Source organism: Triturus cristatus, chromosome 9, assembly GCF_964204655.1.
Source record: "Triturus cristatus chromosome 9, aTriCri1.1, whole genome shotgun sequence".
NCBI classification, from domain to species: domain Eukaryota; kingdom Metazoa; phylum Chordata; class Amphibia; order Caudata; family Salamandridae; genus Triturus; species Triturus cristatus.
In genome coordinates, this window is record NC_140592.1 from 1,095,530,114 (window position 1) to 1,095,554,666 (window position 24,553).

At 43.8% G+C, this 24,553-nt stretch overlaps 1 protein-coding gene across 7 annotated transcripts in view; it reads left to right on the forward strand.

Annotated features, from left to right (window-relative positions):
- NIN (ninein) overlaps window positions 1-24,553 on the forward strand; it is a 388,280-nt gene that overhangs the window by 274,172 nt on the left and 89,555 nt on the right. For 6 of the 7 annotated variants that reach the window (XM_085626981.1, XM_085626982.1, XM_085626983.1 and 3 more), the window contains 4 exons: window positions 1,259-1,480; window positions 8,635-8,748; window positions 19,190-19,303; window positions 20,023-20,169. In XM_085626981.1, coding sequence (XP_085483107.1) covers window positions 1,259-1,480; window positions 8,635-8,748; window positions 19,190-19,303; window positions 20,023-20,169 — 597 coding nt within the window. The remainder of the gene's footprint in view (window positions 1-1,258; window positions 1,481-8,634; window positions 8,749-19,189; window positions 19,304-20,022; window positions 20,170-24,553) is intronic. The other variant, XM_085626984.1, reaches the window with a different exon arrangement.

A 24,553-nucleotide genomic window follows, 5' to 3' on the forward strand; every position in this document is an offset into this window, starting at 1 on the left:
CAAATGATTAATATAGTTAAGGAGTTTTCTTCATATGCTTCCAAATCCACAAACAAGATCTGAAGTCTTAGGAATCCCGAACGCATTTCTCAAGACACAGACATTCAGAATGATTACACTACAGGAAGTAAACCCACTGTTGCTGAAGGAGGACTACATAGTGAGTATCGATCTAAAAGACGCCGATGAACAATAGCCACAGAAACTATCTAAGATTTGTTATAGTGAACTCTCATGACCAATTTAAAGACTTAACATTTGAAATGAAGTCAGAACCAAGAGTGTTCACAAAATGTCTTACGATGGAGGCTGTGTACTTGCAAAGGCAGGGTATACATGCATGTCCCTGCCAAGATGATTGCCTGGTAAAGGCAAACCTGTTCAACCAATGCCAAAGCAGCATAGCTAGGTAATCAAGATAGTGTACACACTAGGGAGAAAGCCACGTCCCACCCTATGAAGATAAAGATCAGTGGATTCACTAGCAATTGCACTTATTTTGATTTATCATATTTATTCAATTGCCATCATAGTACAACATCAATTGGGTCTTTTGATGGTATTTGTCAGTTTTAAACCCCCAATACATGAGGTAATCCTTAGACCATACTCCACTGGGTTGTTTAGTTATCATCGAAGTATAGTCCTGAGACTGATCTCGCTTATTAAATAACTGAGAGATTGAAACATCGGCGTGTTTCCAATACTTGCCATCTCATAAGCTTTGTCCACAATGGTTTAATCTGTAGATTTAATTACCAATGGATAACTCTCTATGACGAAGTCTGTTTCGGCAACAGTGGACCAGCATTCACCTGACCCTTGGTCAGAGAACTGTTTCTAAAGAACTTGTTTAGAGTCACCTGAGTGATATTTGCTTGAAAATATAACCCTTTCTCCATCTATTGAGTAGAAATAGGTGACAAAGTATAACTTGTGTAATTTCTTTGGAAATAAGTTAACAATTTGATCTCGCATGTATGCCACTGGATATTTCCTTATTTTTTTTTATCCAGTACACAGTTAAAATAAATCTTCATTAAGCTTAGTTATGTATGCCTAATTTTATGTTACAAAACCTTGCTGCCTAAAAAAAAATGAAATGTTAGTTGAAGGATCTTGTTGTATGCATTACTGTTGCTGTAATTCATGGATAGGGCAATGGAGTGAAGGAAGCTTGCATACCCAAATCATAATATTGTCCAACAGTTTATATATCTCATTTTGTAAACTGGTATCTTTGTTCCAACTGCCTCAGGTGAATGAACTGAAAGCCCAAAATCAACAGCTGGAGTCTGAAAATGCTGAGGTTTGTCAAAAGAACTCTAAGAATCTTGCAGACATTCAGGATTTGAATCGACAGCTGAATGCTGGCATCCTCCGGCACAAGGGAAGGAAGGGAGCTGGCAAAGAGATGGCTCGCGAATGGGAGCGCGAGAGATCAAGGCTGAAGGAGGAGGTAGAAAACTACAAATCACGGGTAAGATCAGGTTTTTTTATGAACTTCTCCTGCTGTGGAATAGTTACCTGTGAGGAGTATGGTACCATTTCCCTGGTGTGGATTAACTTCAGAGAAACATCAATTTGGAAAGTTCTCTACGATGTATAAAACATGGGATACAAATTGATATGTTTTCCTCTGTTAATTCCTCACTAATTTTAAACTCGTCAAGCACTGGCTCAAAAACCCAAAAATGCTTTTAAGCTTAAAGTTTTCCCCTTTCTCAGTGTGTCTTTTGCATAAGGTGCAAATTGTACATGCTCGCTCTTGTATATTTCATTATGAGTAGTGTTTGTTTATTAACCAGTGCATCCAGATGTATTAACTATAATCAGCTGCCTTTTAGGATCATATGTGCATGATGTCCCCTTATCTGTGAAGGCTAAGAAACCCTGTTTACCAAAATCGATTTTTATGTTTGCTGTTTTATGACATATCTACATGTAACACAGCTTTTACTATATTTATTTTTTTGAGCAGATCTAAAACTCAAAATAAATGAATATGAACATTTCAAAATTGGAAAATGTAATGATGTTCTACAAAGAAAAATGTCTATCAGTATGTTTGTAACTGGGTTGAAAATGAAATCGGTTCACATGATGAGCAAGTATTCAGAAAGACCTAGTCTTGCTCGTTGTCAGTTGCTGACTGTGTTTTGTCAAGTCGTATTGGTGAGAGAATTGTGCATAATTTATTAAACAAATATGTCTTTCATATGTTGCTTGTGTCCGATGACTTCAACATGCTATTTTATTCTGTTTTGTAGTTCCTGGACTCTTCAAATAGACAATGTGTTGATGGTCTTGTTTTGATCCGTTTAATTCTGAATGCTTGAATTGATATATCACTGCTAATAAGTGATTATGTATAGGCTGCACCTGAATGTGATCCAAACTTTAGATCTAGACATTTCAGAAATTTGTGCTTGAAAATTGTAAGAAGTTTGTTTTGTATTACCCGAGCACTTTCTGCTTTGTGGCACCTTCTTTGGTGACTGGCATCCTGCTTCTTTTGCAGTGGGAGCAAGTAGTCTAGTCTTCAAACCCCTTATGTGAATTCTGGCAGGCTGCTTTGTAGAGAAGGTGGCTCCACTACCCCACCAATTGCACACTGATAGTGTTTCAAAAGCAATTACATTTGCACCGATCTCTCTTCAGTTCCCCACTAAAATGGTGTTAGGAACATAGATACCTGACCTCACCAAAAGTGGTAACGCTGAAAACCTTTTTTTGCTATATGAAACTTCTGTCATTGTTTTCTGCAAATACCAGCTATTCACTGACCAAATGATTGTACTAACACCAGATCCTAATGCAGAAACTTCTTTCTTACCTTTCTGTTGGTCTTAAAGATCTTACTTAGAAAGCAGTGTTATAGAATTGGGTCAGCTGTTTCGAATATCTATTAAATTGTCAAACTAATTGAATAGTAAAAGTTAAATATGGTATGTCTGATAAGTCAGCCAGAAGGTAGAGTCCCATTTTTAATGAGTTACTTCTAGAGTGTTTTCAAATCTTTCATAAAGGTTGTCTTGTGTGAATGGAGTGGGAGGTTGTATTGCTGTCATTGCTTGCCATTTTAAGTAAAAGAGCTATTAAATTCATGTCGGCTGGATCACTCCCATAATCTGTTCATTACACTGTTTCAGTTTATTTAAGATTTGGAAATAAAGTGAGATCCTCCTTCATAAATTGTAGAAATATAAGAAACCTTTTTTTTTTAAACTAAAAGTTTTAAATACTTTTATTTCATTTTCCGGGTATAATCGCAATTGCCGAGCATTTTTCGTCAGAACGCACTACCAGTCTAATAAAAGAGGCATCAGAAAATGACAGTGTATAGTGTACTATAGCGGGCAAACAGAGTATGTGATTGAACTCTTGTGCACCAATACAACATAAATGACATGATTAATCTTTAATATTAATGTTTTGCCAGGCACCTGTTAAAGTCTGTAAAGGTAAAATACTCATATGACATAATAAAAACAAACGACACCCTTCATGATCCAGAATTCTAGGTTAAATGAGGTTGAGTTTTTTTTTTTTTCTTTGCGACAAAGATATACTTTCCTTTTTTAACAACATATGCAATGTCCTGATTCATAGAAATTCTACCAGTGGTTTTAAATGATTTTTCAACTGTGATAACATCATTGCAACCAAATCTTCTTTGTGCTTGAGAGTGCATAAATAAAATTGGAAATCAAAATATCTTTTATTTTTTGCGTAAATATTTCTAAATACAATCTACATAGTAAATTCTCCTTGCCATGAGGTGGGTGATGCCCCAAAGTTTAATTGCCACTAGTCCAAACACATAAGTGATGGACAATCCTAGCTCAAAGCAAACTGTCTGAATAGCGGCTAATTTACAAAATATTTTGCTCTCTGTAATATTCATAAGTGACCAACTGGACGTCAACAGTTTCAATTGCATTTAAAAGACCATTTCTTGCCTGTCTCCCACTATTGCAATTGATTTTTCCTTTACTGTCAGTTTCCACTCATGAAATAAATTGTAATTGTTTTACACATGAAACTCTGGCTGTAGGCTCCTGCAGGTCCAGCTCTTACTTTTAAAGAGGACTTCATTTTAAGAATGCTGAACTCTAAATCCATGGGTAATTCAGCTCATCTTCTTGGCCAGGTGTTTTTCAAGAATGAGTTTATTCTCTACAGGGCTCCCATTCCATACATTGGGACAAAGGATTTAGTGGTCCACTTCCAATTATTAATTCTAGTACACACTGCAAGCCCCAGACCACTGGGTCCACATAAATTAATAGGATGCAACTAAGAATTGATGAACTGAAGATGTGTTTGATGCAGCATCTTCACGTTTTGTACACCCTACTCAAAGGCTGCAACCATCAACTTCATATCATTGTAACCTGGTTCTAACAAAGGTTAAGCGCAATCGTTGGTTCACACCTGAACTGGCCACATAAAATTAGTCATTCCACCTGAGAGAAAACTGGAGAGTTAATTATTCATGTCAGTAAAAGAACATGCTACTCTGTAATCCGCTACAACCTGTATTTAGAGAGAAAGCTTGTCTAGTCTTATCAGCACAACTAATAGTAGACCATAAGAGCACTCTCAGTGAGTCTGTTTTGTCCTCCGATTCTGTCCTCCAGCGACTCGTGTTGCAGAGAGACCTCTGTGGTGCGTTGGGCATCCTCAAGGAGGCAAAGGCTGTTCTGGTTTGATAGATCTTCAGACCCACTTATCTCCTTGCTCGTTGTGGGGGTTATTGGCCTGATTTTCTAATATAGCTCGTTTTCTAGGAGGTGTGCCATGTCATGTCTTCACTTTTCTCTGCACCATGGCATGTAGCCTGCAATGGCAGTTAGCATGTTGGTGCTAAGGGATCCTTTGGGGTGGCACAATACATGCTGCAGCCCTTAGGGACCTTCCTTAGCCTCCTTGCCCTACGTAAGTTGGGTACCATTTACTGGGGACTCACAGGGGGTGCTAAAGGTATTGACAGTTGGGTACAGTTTTAGGGAAAGAGTTCTGGCATTGGCGATCTGGATAGCGGGAACCCAGTGCACTTCTGTCAAATTTGCATCAGATATTAGGCAAAAGTGGTGGTAACAATGTCTAAAGGGGCACTTTACAACATCTCTCTTCTCTGATTAACATTTTTATGTTCCTGGAGGTGCATTTCTTTTCTCCAGTGGACCATAGTCTTGCTGCACCCTTTCCTCTTTTCCCCCTTCTCTCACTTCTCCTTCCACCTGGATGTCAACGGTTTTAAGGATTTCTAGCCCTTTTTTATGCCTTTGTAATTCTACCATGAAGGATCAAATTGTAAATGTGTCTATTAATGTCTGTGCCTCTCTAGATACATCTTTATATTCTCCTGTGTGCTTTGTCAAAGCACAAAAGGCCAGTCTGGTATTCAGAGATTGCAACATGTGCATGGTATGTAATGTCCTTCTCCCCCTCCCTTTATTTCAGCCAAATGATCAAAAACATATATATCTATCTTACTTCTTACTGCACCAGCATATTGTGCTACTTTGTAGTACAGTGCAGCCGACTCTTGTCTGTGCAATCTGAAATCACCTGGCCAGGCACTCTTCACCAACTCTGTCTGTGATAGCTATCACAGTAGTTAAGTCTGGAGTGAGGGGGAGCTTCTTTTTCTGTGGGAGGACTTCCATGCCTCGGTCCAGTGAAAAAACAGCCCCTAGGGCCCTACAGAGGTAATTTCCACCTTCTCCTAACTACTTGTAGCTCCTTGGACACATGGATAACCTGGTGGTGTGTCTGGAATGTCTTCGGGATTTCAGGTTGGCTCTAGTCCCCCAGCATGTCTGATGAGAGCTGCGGTATTCAAAATCAAAGTGGAGGAATCCCTTCTGGCTCCAAGACCCTGAAACTCCTGGACCCACAGTCTGTTACCTCTTGCCACCTCCTGCTGTCCCACTAGTCAGGATCTTCTAGCTGTTTTTGAGCTGTCCAGTGGCAGGCAATCACCCCTTTTGTTTACTAGACTTTCCTGAGGGTGGTCATGTAGCATAATCGTTCAGTATCTGACTACTTGAGTCAGTGTGCCCAAAATCTCATTATGTCGCGATAATGCTGTCTTCACTGGAGTTTATGCAACACATTGCCTCTGCAACAGGCTCCTGTTAGTGCTCTTTTTCTCTCCCACATCCTAGCACCAGCATTCATTGTAATGAAGGTAGAACTGACTGGATGTAAATCTTTTAAATAAAATGGAGATCAATATTCTCGTAAGGAATTTTGATTTGCCAAACATTAAGATTTTGATTTGAATACCAGTTTAATTTATTAATTAACGTGACCCTGCACTCTGTCTTTATCACAAAGGTTTGGCCCAGCACAACATGTTCAGTAGAAAACAATTATCTCCAGTTTTGTAAACGATAAACATATCACTTCCAAGCAATATTCCCTCTAATTTAATTTCTCTGTGTGCAGCAAGAACGCCCTATATGTGCACCCTTCCCCTGGCCTTGTGCAAAACTCCTGAGTAAGCTAACTGTAGGGTTGAAAGCAAGCTAGGAGTGGTCCATTTTTATTCTCCATGCAGAATGGTACCATTATAAGGTACTTTTAGCAAAATGTTTGGCAAAACAGATTTTATTGTACACAAGTAACATGACACATCAATAAAGATGTACACTTCCTGGCAGCTAGTAGCTACAGGCTGTAAGAGTAACATACAATGCTACGCATGGAAACGGGGAGGAATTGAGGGCTGAGCAATTGTTACACACGTTTCTTTCTTCTTTCCTGTTAGTTTATGGAAATCTTGTGTTTGTATCTATTACTGTTGCCTAACTGGCTATGAGTACCGGTACAACCACTTTATCTGTATGTTAGCGCAAGTAAAGGCGTGCAGAGGTAGGCATGTCATACCGTATATACTCCAACGGTCAATCAGAAATGTAAACCAATATGTAATTGACATAACTTCTCTTCCCCCCCCCCCCCCTCTCTTTTCTTCCCTCGCCTACCTATTGGGCACGAATTGAAACTGCATCTAAGTCTTGTTTTAACAGCATTCATACTGCCTTGTGAATGGGATAGGAATATACAAATGTATATGTACCGTACCTCATGTAACAGATGGAATGCCCAGCAATGCCTCTATATATATATATATATATGTACAATGTATGTTATAAAAATATATATTTTTAAATAATAAAATAGATTTGCAACAAAAAAAAAGAAAGATGCACACTTCCTTCCAAATGGCAAACTGTTTTTGAGCTTCCTACCAATAAACATTTATCCACATAGCTGTTACCAAAAAGATCAGTTTCCCAATATGGCTTTCTCCAAGTCACTGAAATACTATCAATGTTGAAAGTAAAAACAAAAAATAGCAAAGCATATTTTATATCTCCCATACAGTGAACTGAATTCTAGGCTATTTTGCTCTGGGGCTCATAATGGTGATGTATTAAAGGGGTTTGAGCATCATTCCCATCATAAAGTGCCTAGAGATTAACTTCGCCAATTAGGTTGTTGTGAACTTAGGCTGACCACTTTACATTAATATTTGATGCAGGAATCTAAGGCCATACGATTGCCAATACAGTTCTAATCATATCTCTTTTACAATACTATGACATAACCGAAGTAAATGGGCGCTTAAATCTCAAGTCCCTCTGACTGACTACAAGTTTCCCTTACTTAAATACCAGAAAAATATAATCCTCATCAGACTGGCAGAAATGGCTATAATTTCTGGGATCCTTAAAACGAATGCTATTCGTACTTAAAATGATTGAAAGTAACAAATACTCTTACTAAACAAATTGTAAAGAATCTCTAAATTCTTATATTTAGGTGTTAACATGCTATTTGGTGGTCTGTAAGTACTAACTCATTACAACACATCAAATGAGCAGGAACATGAGACTTGCTCAATAGTATTATAACCCTTGTGACGGAACGCTGCGCACAGAACCTGGCCTCAAAACACCCCATAAAAATAAATCCTTCGTTTTACGTGGCCGATGCCTCAGTATTTATAATTTTGGGGAATTCATATCCACCTTAACAGAAGATCATTACGAGTTGCCTATTATTTTAGGAAGTAATACTTTAGATGGTAAATACAGATACCATTGGGTGCAGTATTTACTGAGAGCAGTATTACCTCCTTAGTTTAGAGTTCCACACTGCAGAACTAGGGATAATGCTGGAATATTCCATGTTTTCCTATTTGTGAGCTGCAAAACTAGGAATGAGCACTATTTTCCCTGCACACATTGTCACACTTTACCCGAGGGAAAAGCGCTCAAAATTTCTTCACCTTTTATAACCCCGATTTGGGCTCTAATTCATGTTTGCTCCCAAATCTGGAATACTTGCCTTTCTGTCATGAGGGCCTGGAATCTGGATTACATTAGACAGCAAATATTTCTCTGTTGGGAAATGTAAATCTTACATTTTTCATTTGTTACCAAAGGCATAGCAACATTCAGATTTTGCTGTTACGGTGTCTCACTATCATACATTGCAGGAAATATAATTTGGTTAAAAGCTTCCATAAACACTGATGGCCGATGAATAACTGTATGAAAATATTCTCTTCCACTAGGCAAGATAAAAGCAGTTGACTTGTTTTGTTTTTCGCAGCTGGCCAGATGTTCTGATCTTCAGAGGGAACTTTCTGCGGTTCTAAGCAAAAATGAGAAGTTGCAGAAGGAAAAAGAAGCACTGAACGAGGAACTTAACAGATGTGTTGAGAAGGTAAGATGGTCTTCTGGAGCTACAAAAACCTTTCCATCATTTATATGAAACACTGATTGTGGCTGGTTGGGTACCCGACAAAAATGAGTCATTGCGCCCATTACATAATTAATAATATTCTTTTGTACATCTCCTGTTCTTCCTGGCTTTCCTGAATTGCAGAACATACTTTTATTTATATTAAACGATCTGCAAAAAAAAAAACATATTTGTATTGATTATTGCACAGGTGTAGTATTTCAGGTACTATTGTTTTTTTCTTCAACTTTTTAAAGTCTTGGATGTCAATTACGTCTGTTCTGCAATTACAGTTTACTTTAAAATAGCGTGTGGCACAGGCAGCTTTGATTGTTTCAAATGTTCCATAAACGCTGAAAAATGACGTGTGGCATGGAGGGCTGTATAAAAATACACAACTGTGATCCTTTATTTACAATAATAGTAATAAAAGGTGGCCATGACATAAAGGTAAAAAAACCTTTCTTCGAGATCCTTATATCCCCTTTCTTCATTCCCCTTTCTGTGAGCTACACAAGTGTGAGTTAACAATAATATTGCACTTTGAGTTTGTATGTTTGTGTTTGTTTGTGTGTTTGTTGAGAGTTACCTTTGCAAGGAGAGCATGACAGAATAGGATGGACATTTTTACGGAGTGCCTAGTAAGTTCTCAATCAAGCAGTGGATATTGGGCAAGCCATGATTCTGAGGCCTTCCTAAAAGCGCACTCTATTAGAATTACTAAGCAGCATGTGTTAAACTCCCAAATCCTACTGCTGAACTGATACTGTTATAGTTGCTTTCACAAACACTGCAGGTTACAGAAGCGATTAAAAGAACAATATGCACAGTTTGCAATGCTAGCAATTGACTCCTGGTAATTTAATGCTGATCGGTCTTGATATTGGAAGTGTAATTTGCTGCTTCTTAAGTACACACACATTCAAAATATAATAATATTCAAATATAACGGCTAGATTAGGAGGGAAATTTCACTCCATGTGCAAAGGGCGCTAAATGCACTTATGCACTTCATGGAGCACGGCTACATATTACAGAAAGTCAAAAGGTTCTTTAAACAGCCACTTACTCAAAGGGGGCATTCCCCTTCTTTTCATCTGGTTGTGCCCTGCAGAGGATCCCACCACAAAGAGGTGCGAGGATGAACTGGTCCCAAGAGATGTTGATTGTCCACCACCAGTCACAAGGTGGATATTTAACATGTGCCCGTGTATGGCCTTGGTAGGTGTCTGTCTTCTAATTGCTGCCAAGTTCTCTTTGGAAGTGTACATTTGGATGCTCATACGCACAACCTGTCCCTATGGCTCGAACAACAGGGACTGGTTTCGCACATGTACACCATGTTTTTAATGGGTGACTGATGTTCCAAGATAAAAAAAGCACCCTGTTCATGCCTTATAGAGCGATTGATAACACTGCATCGGATGACCATGTCATCTGTGTGTTTTTTTTTAGCATAGGCATACAGTTGACTGCGCCTATACAGGTGCCTGCATTTTTATGCACAGTGGTGTGTGCAGACTGCCAGTGCACTTGAGGTGCTCATGCTATGCATACAAGCAACACTATCTGGGAAAATATGGCTCCAAATGTTTTATGATGGTCTTAACATTTTTCGTGTTCCTGCTTACTCCCCTGTTTTTTTTGTTGTTGTATATTTGCATTGTGGTCCTTTTCTACAGCCAGTGATTTACATTTACGCCTTAACTTCTTGAGAACTTAACTTCCTGGAGTCAGAAGCATTCTTAGTCATTGTAGCAGGAAGTGCACACTCAGTTCTCATGTCTAAACTAACTTTGATGGCTCAAACCCGCTTGACAATTAAGAAATGGCCCTAAGATGTAGTTATATTCAACATGAAGTTTACTGCATCTTTACATCCTGTTCTTGCTTGTCTTAACGTACTACTCCAAGATGGCTTCCCCCCCCATGGACCTTTTTTTGCTCACCTGAGGTTCTTATGGACTGCAGCCATTCGGCTCTCCAGTTCCTGTGACCCAGTTCGAGATCTTCAGATGAACCTTGAGCAGTGTGCTGACCGCGGAGCCTTGATCTATATGGCCGATGCCCGGTGGAGCAGTTTAGGCAGCTATAGAGAAGATTGGCTCTGACTCTTCCACTCAGCTGTCACCTACCCAGACAGACATTGGACATGGTTTGTCCTAGTCTCTCCGCTGTGTTTTCCTCTCCTACCCCACCTTCCGACGAGTTGCTGAGTATCTGCTGGCGGCGGAGCCATTTCAGCTGCCGATGACCGGTGGGGTATGCCTGGGTGTCAGAGTGGCTCTGTATATACTGTTCCCAAATAGGTACAGGGTGTACAGAGTCCACAGTCCACAGAGGTTTGGCAGAGGCTAAAGTTAGATATAACCTTACTCTCCAAAGTGGTAGCTTGGTCGAGCAGTAAGGCAGTATCAGAGGACAGTGTAAAGCATTTGTTGCACACACTCAGTCAGCAAATGGTCTCACACACTCAATAACTGAACTCTAGGCCAATGGTTTATATATAAAAAGTATATGCTTGTTTTATTTATTTTTTTGTAAACAAATTTTATTCGTCAAATACACATTTAGCAGAGCTCTGCAACCCAGAGACTTCCGTAGCATCAATAAACAAAATCCTGGCTTTGTCATTTTTCTCATGAAATACCAAAAGAAAATTCCATAAGGGACGTGCAGAAAAAATGCAACCCCACTAAACAAATGAACATAGAACACCCCCCACCCCACCCCATCGCACCGCCAATCCAGCCACAGCAGCAAATCTGTTCGTAGCTACAATTCTACCCTCGCTATGGACCATGTCCGTGAGACACAACTGCGCCCAATACACAAATGGTACATGCCCCCCCAACACAAAGGAGAGAAAGACTGCCACCCACGCAATTATTCCGCTGGAGTGGGTTCCAATTCCAGTCCCCTGTAATCTGCCCATCGTTTCCAAATTTTATAATGTTTACGCGGGCAACCCCGTGCCACAAAAAATGGGGGCCTCTAGGCCCATGCAGAAATCTAGCCCAGCCTTCCAAACTGATACGGAGGGTGCGGCCGTCGCCTTCCAAGCCCTCGCTATGTCCCGCTTAGCAAGAGTGAAGCCCAGGAGCATCCGGTGGCGCTTATAAACATTGCCCCCTATATCGTCCATAACATGCAGGAGCACTAGTTTAGGAGACCGAGGGAGATCCCAACCCAGAACCTCTGAGAGGCATGTCAGTACACCCCGGCCAGAACCTATTTAGTGTAGAACAATCCCATATAGTATGCAGCAGCGTCCCTTCTTCATGCAAGCAGCGAAGGCAATTCGGGGATGCCACCAGACCCGCCCTATACAGTCTAACTCTGGTAAAATACACTCTATGGAGGTATTTAAACTGGATGAGTCGAAGGCTCGTGGCGACGGCCGCCCCACGTGGAGGTCAGCGCCTCCGCCCAGTCCTCCTCCTCAAGCGGGCCCACATCTTCCTCCCATACCCCACGGAGACGCTGCAGAGACGGGGAACAGTGTGTCACAAGGGACTGGTATATTTTCGATATCTTATGGTCCCGCAAGTTTCCCATGAAGACTTTCGCCTCTATTGGACTAAAATCGTCCAACTCCTCCAGACCCGCCAAGCTGGGAGAGAGAGCATGCCGGAACTGCAAATATTTAAAGAATTGAGTGCGCGGCATTTGAAAGTCGTTCTGCAAATCTTGGAAGGATTTCAGGATAGGACCCCTCATGACATCCCCCAGAGTGGAAATCCCAATCGCATCCCAGTCCTGGAAGCAGGGCAAGGTCGCCAACTGTGGCAGGCCACCATTTCGCCATAGTGGCGTCTCCAGTTAGGCGATTCCACGAACCCATCCTCCAACGCCTGTCTCCAAACCTGAAATACCAATTGTGTCACACTCGGCAAAGAGCGTCGTAAGGGCGCAGAATAAAGGAGTGTATGCAGTGAATGATCTCCCATTAAGCGGCGTTCAAGGTTATACGCCGGATCCTACCTGACACCATACCACCATTCATTAAGGACCAGCAAGTGGGAGGCCATATAGTATGAGAGAATGTCGGAGGTAGCGAGTCCCCCGCAATATGTGGATTTAAAGCAAGTATGGAGAGCCACCCTCAATCGGCGTAGGAGGGCGAATAGATATTCCCAGCTCAATGAATCAAAAGCTCGATCCATATCCGCAAGCAACAGGGCCGCGGGTACCCCCAAGCTCCCCACTGCCGCAATTGCTGTATGCGCTCTGCGTATATTATGACTGGTCGCCCGCCGGGGCATAAACCCGGCCTGGTCGTGATGCACAATAGACTAGATGCGAGGACGGAGACGATTGGCAAGCGCCTTGGCCAAGACCTTAGCCACTACGTTAAGAAGGGAGATAGGACGATATGATGTATGGTGTTCAGGAGGCCGGCCGGGTTTGTGAAATACCACCACCTCAGCATGCCGCCAGTCTCTGGGCAAACGACCAACCTCCCTAGCCTCCTCCACCACCCTACAATAATGAGGGCCGAGCTGCTGGGAGTATCGCTTGAAGAATTCGTTTCGGGAATCCATTGGGACCCGGCACCTTACGAGGCTGCTGCTCCTGAAGAGCGGAGTTCAGTTCATCTACCGAGAATGAGCGATCAAGATCCGCGCTTACTTCGTCGGTCAGAGTCCTGGGCGGAAGGTCATCTAAAAATCGGGCAATAACCTCTGCCGGCAAACATTCTCGGGGAATGCTTGTTTTATTTTAGAACCAACAATAGGTATTAAAATATACTTTCTCAGAATGAGATGCTTTATATAAATACTTTTGTAATATGCAATTGACTTTTGTAGAAAGTTACAAGTGGTTGCAATAGGCAACACAATTTTAAACACAATAATGCATTGAGTTCAATGGAAGTTGCAAGTTATTTTCAACAGATTACTTTTTGGATTACTTTTGGAATTCCAGGACTGCATCCTAGATTCAGTCCTCAGTCAGTACTTGGAATCAAGTGATAAAAGTCGACTTAATTACTGTGATGATTTTTAGACAATATTTTGCTATTTTAAAAGTTGACACTTAGAAAATATTTCATAGAAAACAGTCAATGATTTCCGATGGAAGAAAATTCAAGTTGCAGGTATAGTATGTTCTCGTTACTTTTGTAATCCAGTACTGGGTGCCTAGACTCACTACTGGGACCTTTATCCAAAACGGGTAAGTAATTACGTTTTCAGAAGTTCTACGATTGTTAAAGAATATTTCAAGTTTGCAGAAATTGACACTTGTAAGAAATTTCACAGAAAAACAGTCAATGATTTCCTATGGGAGAAAATTGGGTTACTGGTAAGTACAGTTGTAAGTATTTTTCAGAGTCAGTGCTGGGCACCAAGATCCAGCACTGGGAGCTCGCCTAATAGCAGGTGAGTATTTTCGTTTTCGTTACTCGGCTGATTTTTGGTGAATATTTTAAGTTTTGAAAACTCCAAACTTAAAAGAAATTTTAGAAGAAACCAGTCCATGTTACCCTATGGAGAAAATTGAGTTATCGGTTTAAAGGTAAGTACTCAACTGGCAGAGTTAAGGTTCTGGGCATAGACTCAGGGGTCTCCCAGTGTTAGATAGGTACAGTTGTTTCACCCTCAGCGACACTGGGGCAGCCGTGTGCAGAGAGAGTTAGGCCCAATGTTATCTTATGAGAGGTAGGGGGGGGCCTTGGTTGGTGGCTGCTGACTAGCAGGCCACGCGGCTGTGGGAGCTGGGCCTCTGGTCACTTGCTCAGGGCAAATGGGGAAGTAGATAGGTGCAAAGTTACACTGCCAGGGCCACTCAGGCGGCTGGGTGCAGGGTGCTTTTGAGCCTTTGGGCGCTCAATTGATTTCAATGGGAAAGCTCCGGTTTAGAAAAAAGACTGCAAGCTCGGGGACGAAGATTCTTCAGGTGCCACCACCACTTCGAGAGGTAAGTTGGGTAGTTGGAGGATAGGTAGGTACCCCGGGATTGGGTTCAGGGGGCCGTGGGGTGCCGGGGTGCATTTTGGTGTCGGGAAATCTTACCCTCTGTTTATCGCGGTTGGGGGGGGGCACCTGGTTCTGAGGCTGCAGGTGTCTTCAGGAGAGTCGAGGGAAGTCCTTGGGTGCCGGACTCAGGGTCACAGTCGCCGTGGGGTCGTCCTCGTGGTCTTTGTTCACTCCGGCACAGGCCAGGCTTGGCAGGTGCAGAGTGTGAAGGGTTCGCGGTTCCGGGCTGATGCCAGGGATTAGAAGTAGATTTTGAGTAGAGCCTCTACTCATGGGAGTCCCAGGGGCTTAGAGCCAAAATGTAGCCAGGTCCTCCGGGGTTTGTGAGGTTGCTGGCCACAAGAGATGCCGGGTTGGAGCAGGAACAGGTCCGAGGGTCGACAGGCCGGTAGGGCTGGGGCCAAAGCAGTTGGTGTCTTCCTCTTCTTAGCAGCTGCAGGGCAGGTCTTCTTTCTTCTTGCTCTTCTTTGTATTTCGGAATCTGGGGAAGGAAGGTTCAGGGTGCCCCTAAATACTAGATTTAGGGGCGTTACAGGTAGGTGAAGGGCAGGGACCAATGGGTCCCTGTCCTGGGGTGGGTACACCCGCTATCCTGCCTCTCCTGTGGGAGGGGGGCAGTAGCCTAGTCCTGATAGGGTAGGGCTTCCCATCTTCAAGATGGCGAGGGCCCGGAGATGTGCTTCACCTCACCTCCCCCACCTGAGGGGTGGGGTTGGCAGGCTGGCACATCCCCTGTCCTTATTTGGGGTTTCCGGCCAAGCTTCCCGCCAGAGTGGGGGGTTGCAGTGGCCTGGGGAAGCTCACAGAAGCGGCATGCCTTTGAAGCTTCCCCCTGCCCATCCTGGGGGAGGAGATTTAGCACCTCGCCCAGGATGTGCATTGTTGCAGGGCCAGGAGAGTAGGGGCTCTCCCACCCAGGGGTCCAGCAACATGTCTGCTGTGTGGCAGCCTAGGCAGCCTCATAGCAGACGTGGGTTGTAGGTTAGGTTTAAGGGGGCATCTCTAAGATACCCTCTGGGCTGCTTGGTACATTAAATTCCACACTGGCATCAGTGCTGGTTTAATGTGCTGAGAAGTTTGATACCAAACTTCTCAGGCTTCAGTGTTGCCATTATGGTGCTGTGGAGTTCGTGTTTGACGAGCTCTCATCACCATGTACTCTTAAATGGCAGCACTGCACTTACAGTGCTCAGGAATGGACCTGGGTACTGTAGGGGCACAGGGCTCCTGCTCCTGTGCCCACACCATTGGCATAAGGCACCGAGCTAGAGGGGTGGCTGATGTATGCCATGGCAGTGTAGGTGATGGGCATGGCACACAGGGATGTGTGCCATGTCGACTTTGTTTTGTCTTGCACCCAGACACCCAGCCTGCAAAGGCAGTGTGTGTGTGTAAAGGTACAGGGCCTCTAAGGGTGGCACAAGGAGTGCTGCAGCCCTGAGAGGCCTTCCCTGGTCACAAGGCCCTGGGTACCTAGGGTACCATTTTACCAGGGGCTGACATGTGGCCAGGGTTTGTCAATTTGTGTTTGGTGTGTTTTAGGGAAGGAACATAGGCCCTGGGCACCTGATTGGCGGGAGTCCAGGGCACACTGTCAAAGTACATTCAGCAATTCAGCAAAAAGTGGGGGCATACCATGCAAGAAAGATGGCACTTTCTCAGTGTCTTCCTCTTCTTAGCAGCTGCAGTGCAGGTATTCTTTCTTCTTCGGATTTCGGAATCTGGAATCTGGGGAAGGAAGGTTCAGGGTGCCCCTAAATACTAGATTTAGGGGCGTTACAGGTATGTGAAGGGCAGGGACCAAAGGGTCCCTGTCCTGGGGTGGGTACACCCCCTATCCTGCCTTTCTTCTGTGGGAGGGGTGCAGTAGGCTAGTCCTGATTGGGCAGGGCTCCCCATCTTCAAGATGGCGAGAGCCCAGAGATGTGCTTCACCTCGCCTCCCCCACCTGAGGGGTGGGGTTGGCAGGCTGGCACATCCCCTGTCCTTATTTGGGGTTTCCGGCCAAGCTTCCCGCCAGAGTGGGGGGGTTGCAGTGGCCTGGGGAAGCTCACAGGCGGAATGCCTTTTGAAGCTTCCCCCTGCCCATCCTCGGGGAGAAGATCTAGCACCTTGCCCAGGATGTGCATTGTTGCAGGCCCAGGAGAGCAGGGGCTCTCCTACCCAGGGGTCCAGCAACATGTCTGCTGTGTGGCAGCCTCTCAGACCAGACGTGGATTGTAGGTTAGGTTTCAGGGGGCATCTCGAAGATGCCCTCTGGGGTGCTTGGTACATTAAATCCCACACTGGCATCAGTGCTGGTTTAATGTGCTGAGAAGTTTGATACCAAACTTCTCAGGCTTCAGTGTTGCCATTATGGTGCTGTGGAGTTCGTGTTTGACGAGCTCTCAGCACCATGTACTCTTAAATGGCAGCACTGCACTTACAGTGGCCAGGAATGGACCTGGGTACAGTAGGGGCACAGGGCTCCTGCTCTTGTGCCCACACCACTGGCATAGGGCACCCAGCTATAGGGGTGGCTGATGTATGCCAGGGCAGTGTAGGTGGTGGGCATGGCACACATACCTGTGTGCAATGTCGACTTTGTTTTGTCCTGTACCTAGACACTCCGACGGCAAGGGCAGTGTGTGTCTGTGTGTGTTAGGGTACAGGGCCTCTAAGGGTGGCACAATGAGTGCTGCAGCCCTAAGAGGCCTTCCCTGGTCACAAGGCCCTGGGTACCTAGGGTACCATTTACCAGGGGCTGACATGTGGCCAGGGTTTGCCAATTTGGGTTTTAGGTTTTTAGGGAAGGAACATAGGCCCTGGGCACCTGATTGGCAGGAGTCCAGGGCACACTCAGTCAAAGTACATTCAGCAATTCAGCAAAAAGTGGGGGCATACCATGCAAGAAAGATGGCACTTTCTCACACTGGGTGCCTGGGGCGGGGGATAGGCTGGGGATCTCCTCTCCGGACGGTCATCTATCCTCCGGGTTTTGCTGCGGTTGCCTGTCCTCTTGCACCGCCTCCCTAGCGACAACAGAGATGCACGAGTCTTGCTTCTCCCGGCTGGGGTTCAGTGGCGGTGTGTACTGTGCTGCTGCCTCCACCTCTCGAGGGCTGTTGGCTGTCGCTCGAATCTGACTTTGCCCTGTCTTTGCGGCATTCTGATTTGCGATGCTGTTGCCCCTGGAGTCCCGGGTGTGTGTACGTTGACGACCCGCTTTGTGATCAGCGGTGTCCTGCCTTCCCACCTCTGTGGTCATGTGGCTGCCTCCCCCATCTGACCCTGCGTGAAGCCTTCGAGTCTGCTGCCTTGTGGTTTTTGTGTTGGATTTTTGTGTGTTCCGCCATTTTGGGTTGATGCTGTCGGTTTCCATGGCGGTTTCAACCTACCCTCATTGTTGCTGGGCTGTTCCTTGTTTGCACGTCAGTTCTTTTCCTCAAATCGTCCCCAACCCCACCCTTTGGTCTCCTGCTCCCCTCCCATCTTATACTATCACCGATTCACAGGATGTTTGTTGGTCCCCAGCCGGATTGTATGTCTTTTACTGTGACTGTTTTGTAAGTACCCATGTTATTGTGTATTCACTGTTTTTCTCCTATGTTATACTTGGCTCCTGTAACTGATGTAATTTTGTAACTTGTAACTCGCTGTTCCTCATGTAAAGCGCTCTGATACCTTCAGGTCTAGCCAGCACTATATAAAACTCTGCAAATAAATAAAAAAAACTCCCTTTGCTTTGTGGATCCAGAAGTGTTTATGCAACTTGTTTACAGTACCTGCCTCCGACTTTAAGTTTTAATTTTTACTATTTTTCAAATACTCTTGTTTTTAACCCTAGCATTAATGAGAAAACTTGTGTTTTTGTCAGCTGCAAATGTATTTCGCTTTCAGAGCAAAAATAGTTGCACATAAATTGAGCTGCTTGTTTGAATCACCAAAAAGATGACCAAACTATATTTGGTTACGGCTAAAGTTAATTTGATATACAGCTGACTAGATCACTTTTTAAAGAATGGGCATCAAGACCTCCGCGTGTTATGCAAGCATAGTGCCCATCTGGCAGTCATTGCTTTTTTTTACCAGTAGCTCATTACATTCGGATCAAAGGATGTCACACTTGGCAATTGTGTGCAAGAAGTGTGCATAAATATATTTAGTAACGCGCAGTGTCCGTCTTTGGAGAAACATTTTTTAAACAAAATTAGCAACCAACACCAGAGCTAGATACCGGCAGTTTACACACACTTCCTGTAAGCTTGAGTCTCAATCTCCACAACCTGTAGCTTGTGGTACAGAACCGGAGTGCTCATTGGCATGAGTTCACAGTAAAGTCTTTAAAAATTAAGTGTAGTTATCTTGTCTTCATCATGGTCCCTGGCCACTTATTCGAAGTTTCAGAAGTTAAGCGGATTGTGCTGATTAGACTTGTTTTATTTCTTCTGTTTCGGTCTTAGGCTGCTAAAGTGCCCTTTTTAGAGACTACAATTGCCAGCTTGAAGCAAGAACAGAAGTCGTGGGGGCTGGAGTTGCAGACTCTAAAGACACAGCTCACAACTTCTCAGGAAAAGGTAGTATTCCATTCACTGTTTGAAACTTTCCTCTCTTGCACGCATACATTAGGATAGTTTCTCAGTCAAAGGAATCTAGTAAGTGTATTTAGCATAAGCAAATTTTGATTAATACTCGTACATTGTTGCTAGTTGCAGTGCGCTGAACTCTGCATATTCAGTATACTGCTTCTCTTGCTTGTTTCTTAAGTTTTTTAATCTACATTTTAATTTTAATGCCTGAAACAGAAGTACAAAATGGGTACAGGTGAGCTATATCTAATAATAGGAAATGTCAAGTAGATACTTAAAAGATAAAAAAATGGACACATTTGTGGCAGAAATTCAGAATGGTGGTCCTACTGGGTTTTCTTAACAGGCCATTCATTTCAGATAGAAATAATTTCAAGTCAAGTAAGTTTGTCAATCAGAAGTAGAAGTAAAACTCTCCAGTCAACACATTAACAGTAACAGACAACTTACATGAGAAAGGAAGCAATAATTGCATGTATTAAAAATGTAAAATATGCTACTTTTGTTTGCGTACTCTGCCGGCCCTGAAAAACAGAATTTTTTAAATCATGATCCAAAATGCAACTGAGCTGTAATACACCCGTTTGTTTTCACCCACCTTTTCACCTACCTTTTCACCATGCATTTTCCGTCTTTTTTGTTGTTGTTGCAATCTTTTCTATTTTCTAAATACATATAAATTTGAATGGCTGCACTTTGTATTTCAGAGCTGTAAACTAGAAGAGAGTCTACAAAGTGCAAACCTTCACTTGTCACGGATAAAATCTGATCTACGTGTTACCCAGCAAGAAAAGGAAGCTCTCAAGCAGGAAGTGATGTCACTGCACAAGCAACTACAAAATGCTAATGATAAGGTGATTTGTTTGGTAGTGAATGGTGGTTAAATTGCGAAAGTGGGATGCGTAGAATAGTGTAGATTTTAACATTGTTAAATCCAACTAACCTAGGGCCTGATTCACAAAGATTTTTTTGCGAATGGGTATTACATCTAAATTGCCAACAAAAAACACACCTACTCATTGAAAAACTTATTGCAAACCTGCTATTTGTCCCCCTTTACAAATATCAAACCAAAACTCCTAATCTTGAATGTGTGGTTGCATTTAATATGATGAATTGTTTAGCTCAGTTGTAATGCTGTTCATTCCTAGGCAAGAGATCAAAGGTTTTAAATGTATGGCTATATAATGCACGAGGCACATAGCTCTGCTGCAATAGAGACACCAGATATATTGAGTTTGAACTAAAAAGTCCTATGTAAATATGTTCCTATTTGGATGCACAAGATTCTTAGGTGGACAAACCTGAGTTGCGAATGAATACACAAGGAGACCTTACAGACTCCACAATTTTGTTGCTCGCCTACTGTTTTGTTTGAGGCAGACTGTTTGCGTTTATTATAAAGAAGGGACTGCCGCTGTGGAATAATTACAATTATGCAGTTAGGGTTCAGACACACATTCAATTGAAAAGATATTTTTTTATTTGTCTAGAACTTTGGTACCCGAGGACACTTCTGCTCCAAATTTGGCATTCACATAGCATATGCAGCTAATGTCCCCCAGACAAATTTTGGGTTACTGAGGCGCTTGACTCGTGAGGGTCTCACCTTGAAAGTATTAAGGTGCGGTATGATGTAGGCTTACTAGGTATTGAGAAAGCTTTTGCCTTATTGGGATAGGACGCATACATATAATTGTGGCCCTAGATGTTACTCACTGGGTAAGACAGTGTTACACTAGACATCAAGCATGTGTAAAAACTTATAAGATTTTGTCCAGTAATGGGACTTGGAGTGAGGCACCTGACAAGATTGCTTATCCCTTTTGCTTGCTCTAGTAGTGAAGCCCCTGCCATGCTGCACACTCGGATGGGATGATGGGGAATATGGATTGGGACCACTGTAGATATGGTACACCAATATGCAGACACCTGGTTCATGTAAATTTTCCAGACCGATCATAACACTTCTGAATTTATTGATAGAATACTGTACAATGTAAGGACTCTTATCAATTGGATAAAGTCCAGAATTTTCCTTTGATTGCATGGGCACACAATGGTGGGGTGCTTTTTGTTAACTAGGTCTACACTGGCAGTCAACCTCTTTGCAGTACCTTAGTATAAATGTACAACATAATAGAAAAGCTTACATAAAGAAGAATGGGGCATGTGTTGAATGGGGTCTGAGGGTTGACAGGCTTCCGGTCGTAAGTGATCCTCAATATGATGATAGGAATAGCATTAATTAAAAGTTTAGTGCTATTGAAATGTCTGTGTTCTGGGGCATATTCTGTCTGATAGCCAGGAAGATATTCTGGGTACCTTGATGGCCAACTGACCAGGCTGTTGTGGATCGGAGCCCATCCTAAGGTGAAGTTGGCCACTCTGAAACTTACACTTGAAAAAGAATGATAGGGAGTACCAGAAATGTGATGGTATTATTTGACGGCCCAACTCCAGCGTCTCCCTGGGTGGCTGACAGGAACTGCGAGTAGAGGCAGTAGACTCTTTGAGAAGTGTCACGGGCATGAAACTGATATCTGTACCTTGCCTCACTGAAAGGAAACAAAGGCACTCGGTACTTAACTTGTCGTGGATATGGAGTCAAAGAAGATCAGTAAGAGAACTCCCTTACCAAATATGGCTCCCTTGTGTGGCCAATGAAGGTTTTGCAGAGTTTATAGGGAAGCCACTGCGGTGGACTAGATAGGCAAAGGATGGGAACTGACGAGCGCTATATAATGGCAAGGAACTGCGCTCATTTGATACATGGGAATAATTGGGAAGTTATCAGGGGGCATTTCCTCATAGATGCTCGACTGTCTAGAGCACCCTGCAATCCTTGGGTTGGATTCCTTGTTTAAAAGAAAAAAGAATTATGTGGTGAGAAGCTGAGTCAAGCTCTAAAAGTTGAGGAGAGATGGAAGTCCGAAAGTGCAGTGGTCTCATAACAAATGGGCCAAAAAAATAAGATACACGATGGAGCTGCCCAGCAATACCAGGTTCAGATGGGTGCAATTTAAATACTTAAGACCTACTTTACACCTGTAGTGGTGCTGCATAATATATATAAAGAGCCAGCTTCCTAGATATGATATATCAAAATGAGATATATCGTGCAAAATGTCCATGGGTTGCCCTCATAAGTGGACAGGGGCTTGCTATGGCAATCCCAAGGTGCTCTTCTAGGGGGTAGTGTGGTCGAGCAGCCTGAGCTGATCAGAGAAGTTCAAGACATCTGAAAATACACACACTGATCAATAAATGACACATGACTCAATACGGAGATCCACACCAATTAATAAAAATAACACATATCTTTAAATATGTTTAGGCACCAAAAGCAGTTCATCCAGGTAAATATGTTTAGAAAATCCTTTCAGTTCAAAAAGTAGACACTGCAATTTTTAGAAGCTGCTATGTTATCCTATGGGAGGAAATATCAATGAGGCCTTAAGGTATAGTACAGCAGCTTACGGGATCAATCTCCAGTTGTTAAAGTGAGTGGTGGGCAAGGTCCAAGGCAGCACCAGCAAAACACCACCAGAGCGTACTGCTGCAGGGGTGCAAAACCGCGTTGGGTGCCCGATTTTACTCTATGGCGATTGGTATTTGTGTAAAGAGACTGCAGGCTCAAACTGCGAGGCCAGTCATGCTAAGCCAACACGGGGGCTCAGGCGTCCCGAGGCTGTGGGACGTAGGGACACCTTTGGGCGTCTTCTCCGCTGCTCAGGGGCAACGGGTGCAGAGATGTCTTTAGGTGTTGGGTTTTTCTTACCTAGAGAAGTTGCAAATGAGGGGGCCTGCATGCAGAGGCTGCAGGTGATGTCAGAGTTCACTGGGGGCGAAACCACTCGGTCTCTGGAGGGCTGGGGGACCACGATAACCCCATTGGCCTACTTCGACTCTGGCTGGGAGCGACAGGTGCAGTGGTGTCTTCAGGTGTCTGTTTTTGCGGTCACCAAGACCTCATAGGAGTCTTGTGATGCCTTCAGGTTGCAGGTAAGCAGGTCTGCTTCTCCTCAGGAGGTATTTGTTTTTGGGTAAAGTGCTGTGTGGGTCTCGCGGGCTTTGGGGACCCAGCAGCTTCAGGTCAAGAAGACTTTTGACGCAATTGTGAAAGTCAACAGGCAAGCTAGCAGGGTTGGCGGCAGGTCAGTTGCTGGGTCTTTTAGGATGCGACTCTTCACGTCCTTAATCTTTCAGGTTGGCAGGATTGGATTTTCTGGTGCCAGGGCTCCTCTAAATACTGAATTTAGTTGTGTTAGGGAAGTGTAGGGTGGTAGCCAATGGGCTACTGACCCTTGGTGACACACTCGCTCCCAATATGACCACTTCCTGATGGCAACTTCTTTAAAGTCGTACCCACATCAGGTTAGGCCACCTTAGGGGTGGTACTAGGCTGCTACTACTTGACTAGTTAGTATCCTGCCTGTCCAGTTGCCAAAGGGTTCTGGGCAAAGGGGGTTCGGCCTCCTCTCCTGTAATAAGAGCCAGATTCACATTGCAAAGGTGGGAGCTCTTTGAAGCTCACCGGCCTAGGAATTCTCATCAGTAGGTCATCCTGCGGCATGGGGTATAAACCCCCTCTTGTCGTGCAAGTTTTGTTTCTGCCCACCTGAGAGCAAAGGCTCTCAACCCGGGAAGTCAGAAATCTGTCTCTGGTGGTAGACTGGCAGAGACCAGTCAGCCAGCACACCAGTGGCTGGTAAGTTTTCAAGGGGCACCTCTGAGAGGCCCTCTGTGTGCATGTGTTCACAAATTCACTAGTGTTGTCGGGGTGGGTTTGTGAATAAGAGTTGTTTGATACCAGACATCTCTATTTTCAGTGTAGCAATCGTGTAGCGGGGGAACTCGTTTTCACCAGTGTCCAGCACAGTTTTTAAAATGGCTTCCCAATTCACTTGCACTGGCAGTTATAGAACTGCCCAGCACAGGGGCTTATCTGCTTATGCCGGTATGCCCTGAAATGTAACATTAGGCACCCTGCCTTAGGGCTGTAAGGTCTGTTGTAGGGGTGACTTACAAAACCTACAGGCATTGTTAGGCGACATGGCACACGGGAATGTGTGACATGTCAGGTTTTCACTTCTGCACCAAAACACGCAGCCTGCGATACCAGCCCTGCATGAATTTTGTGAGGGGTCCCCTAGGATGGCACAATTCTTGCTGCAGTCATTGGGGGACACTCCTTAGTATCGCAGGCTCTAGTTACCAGAGGTACCATATACTGGA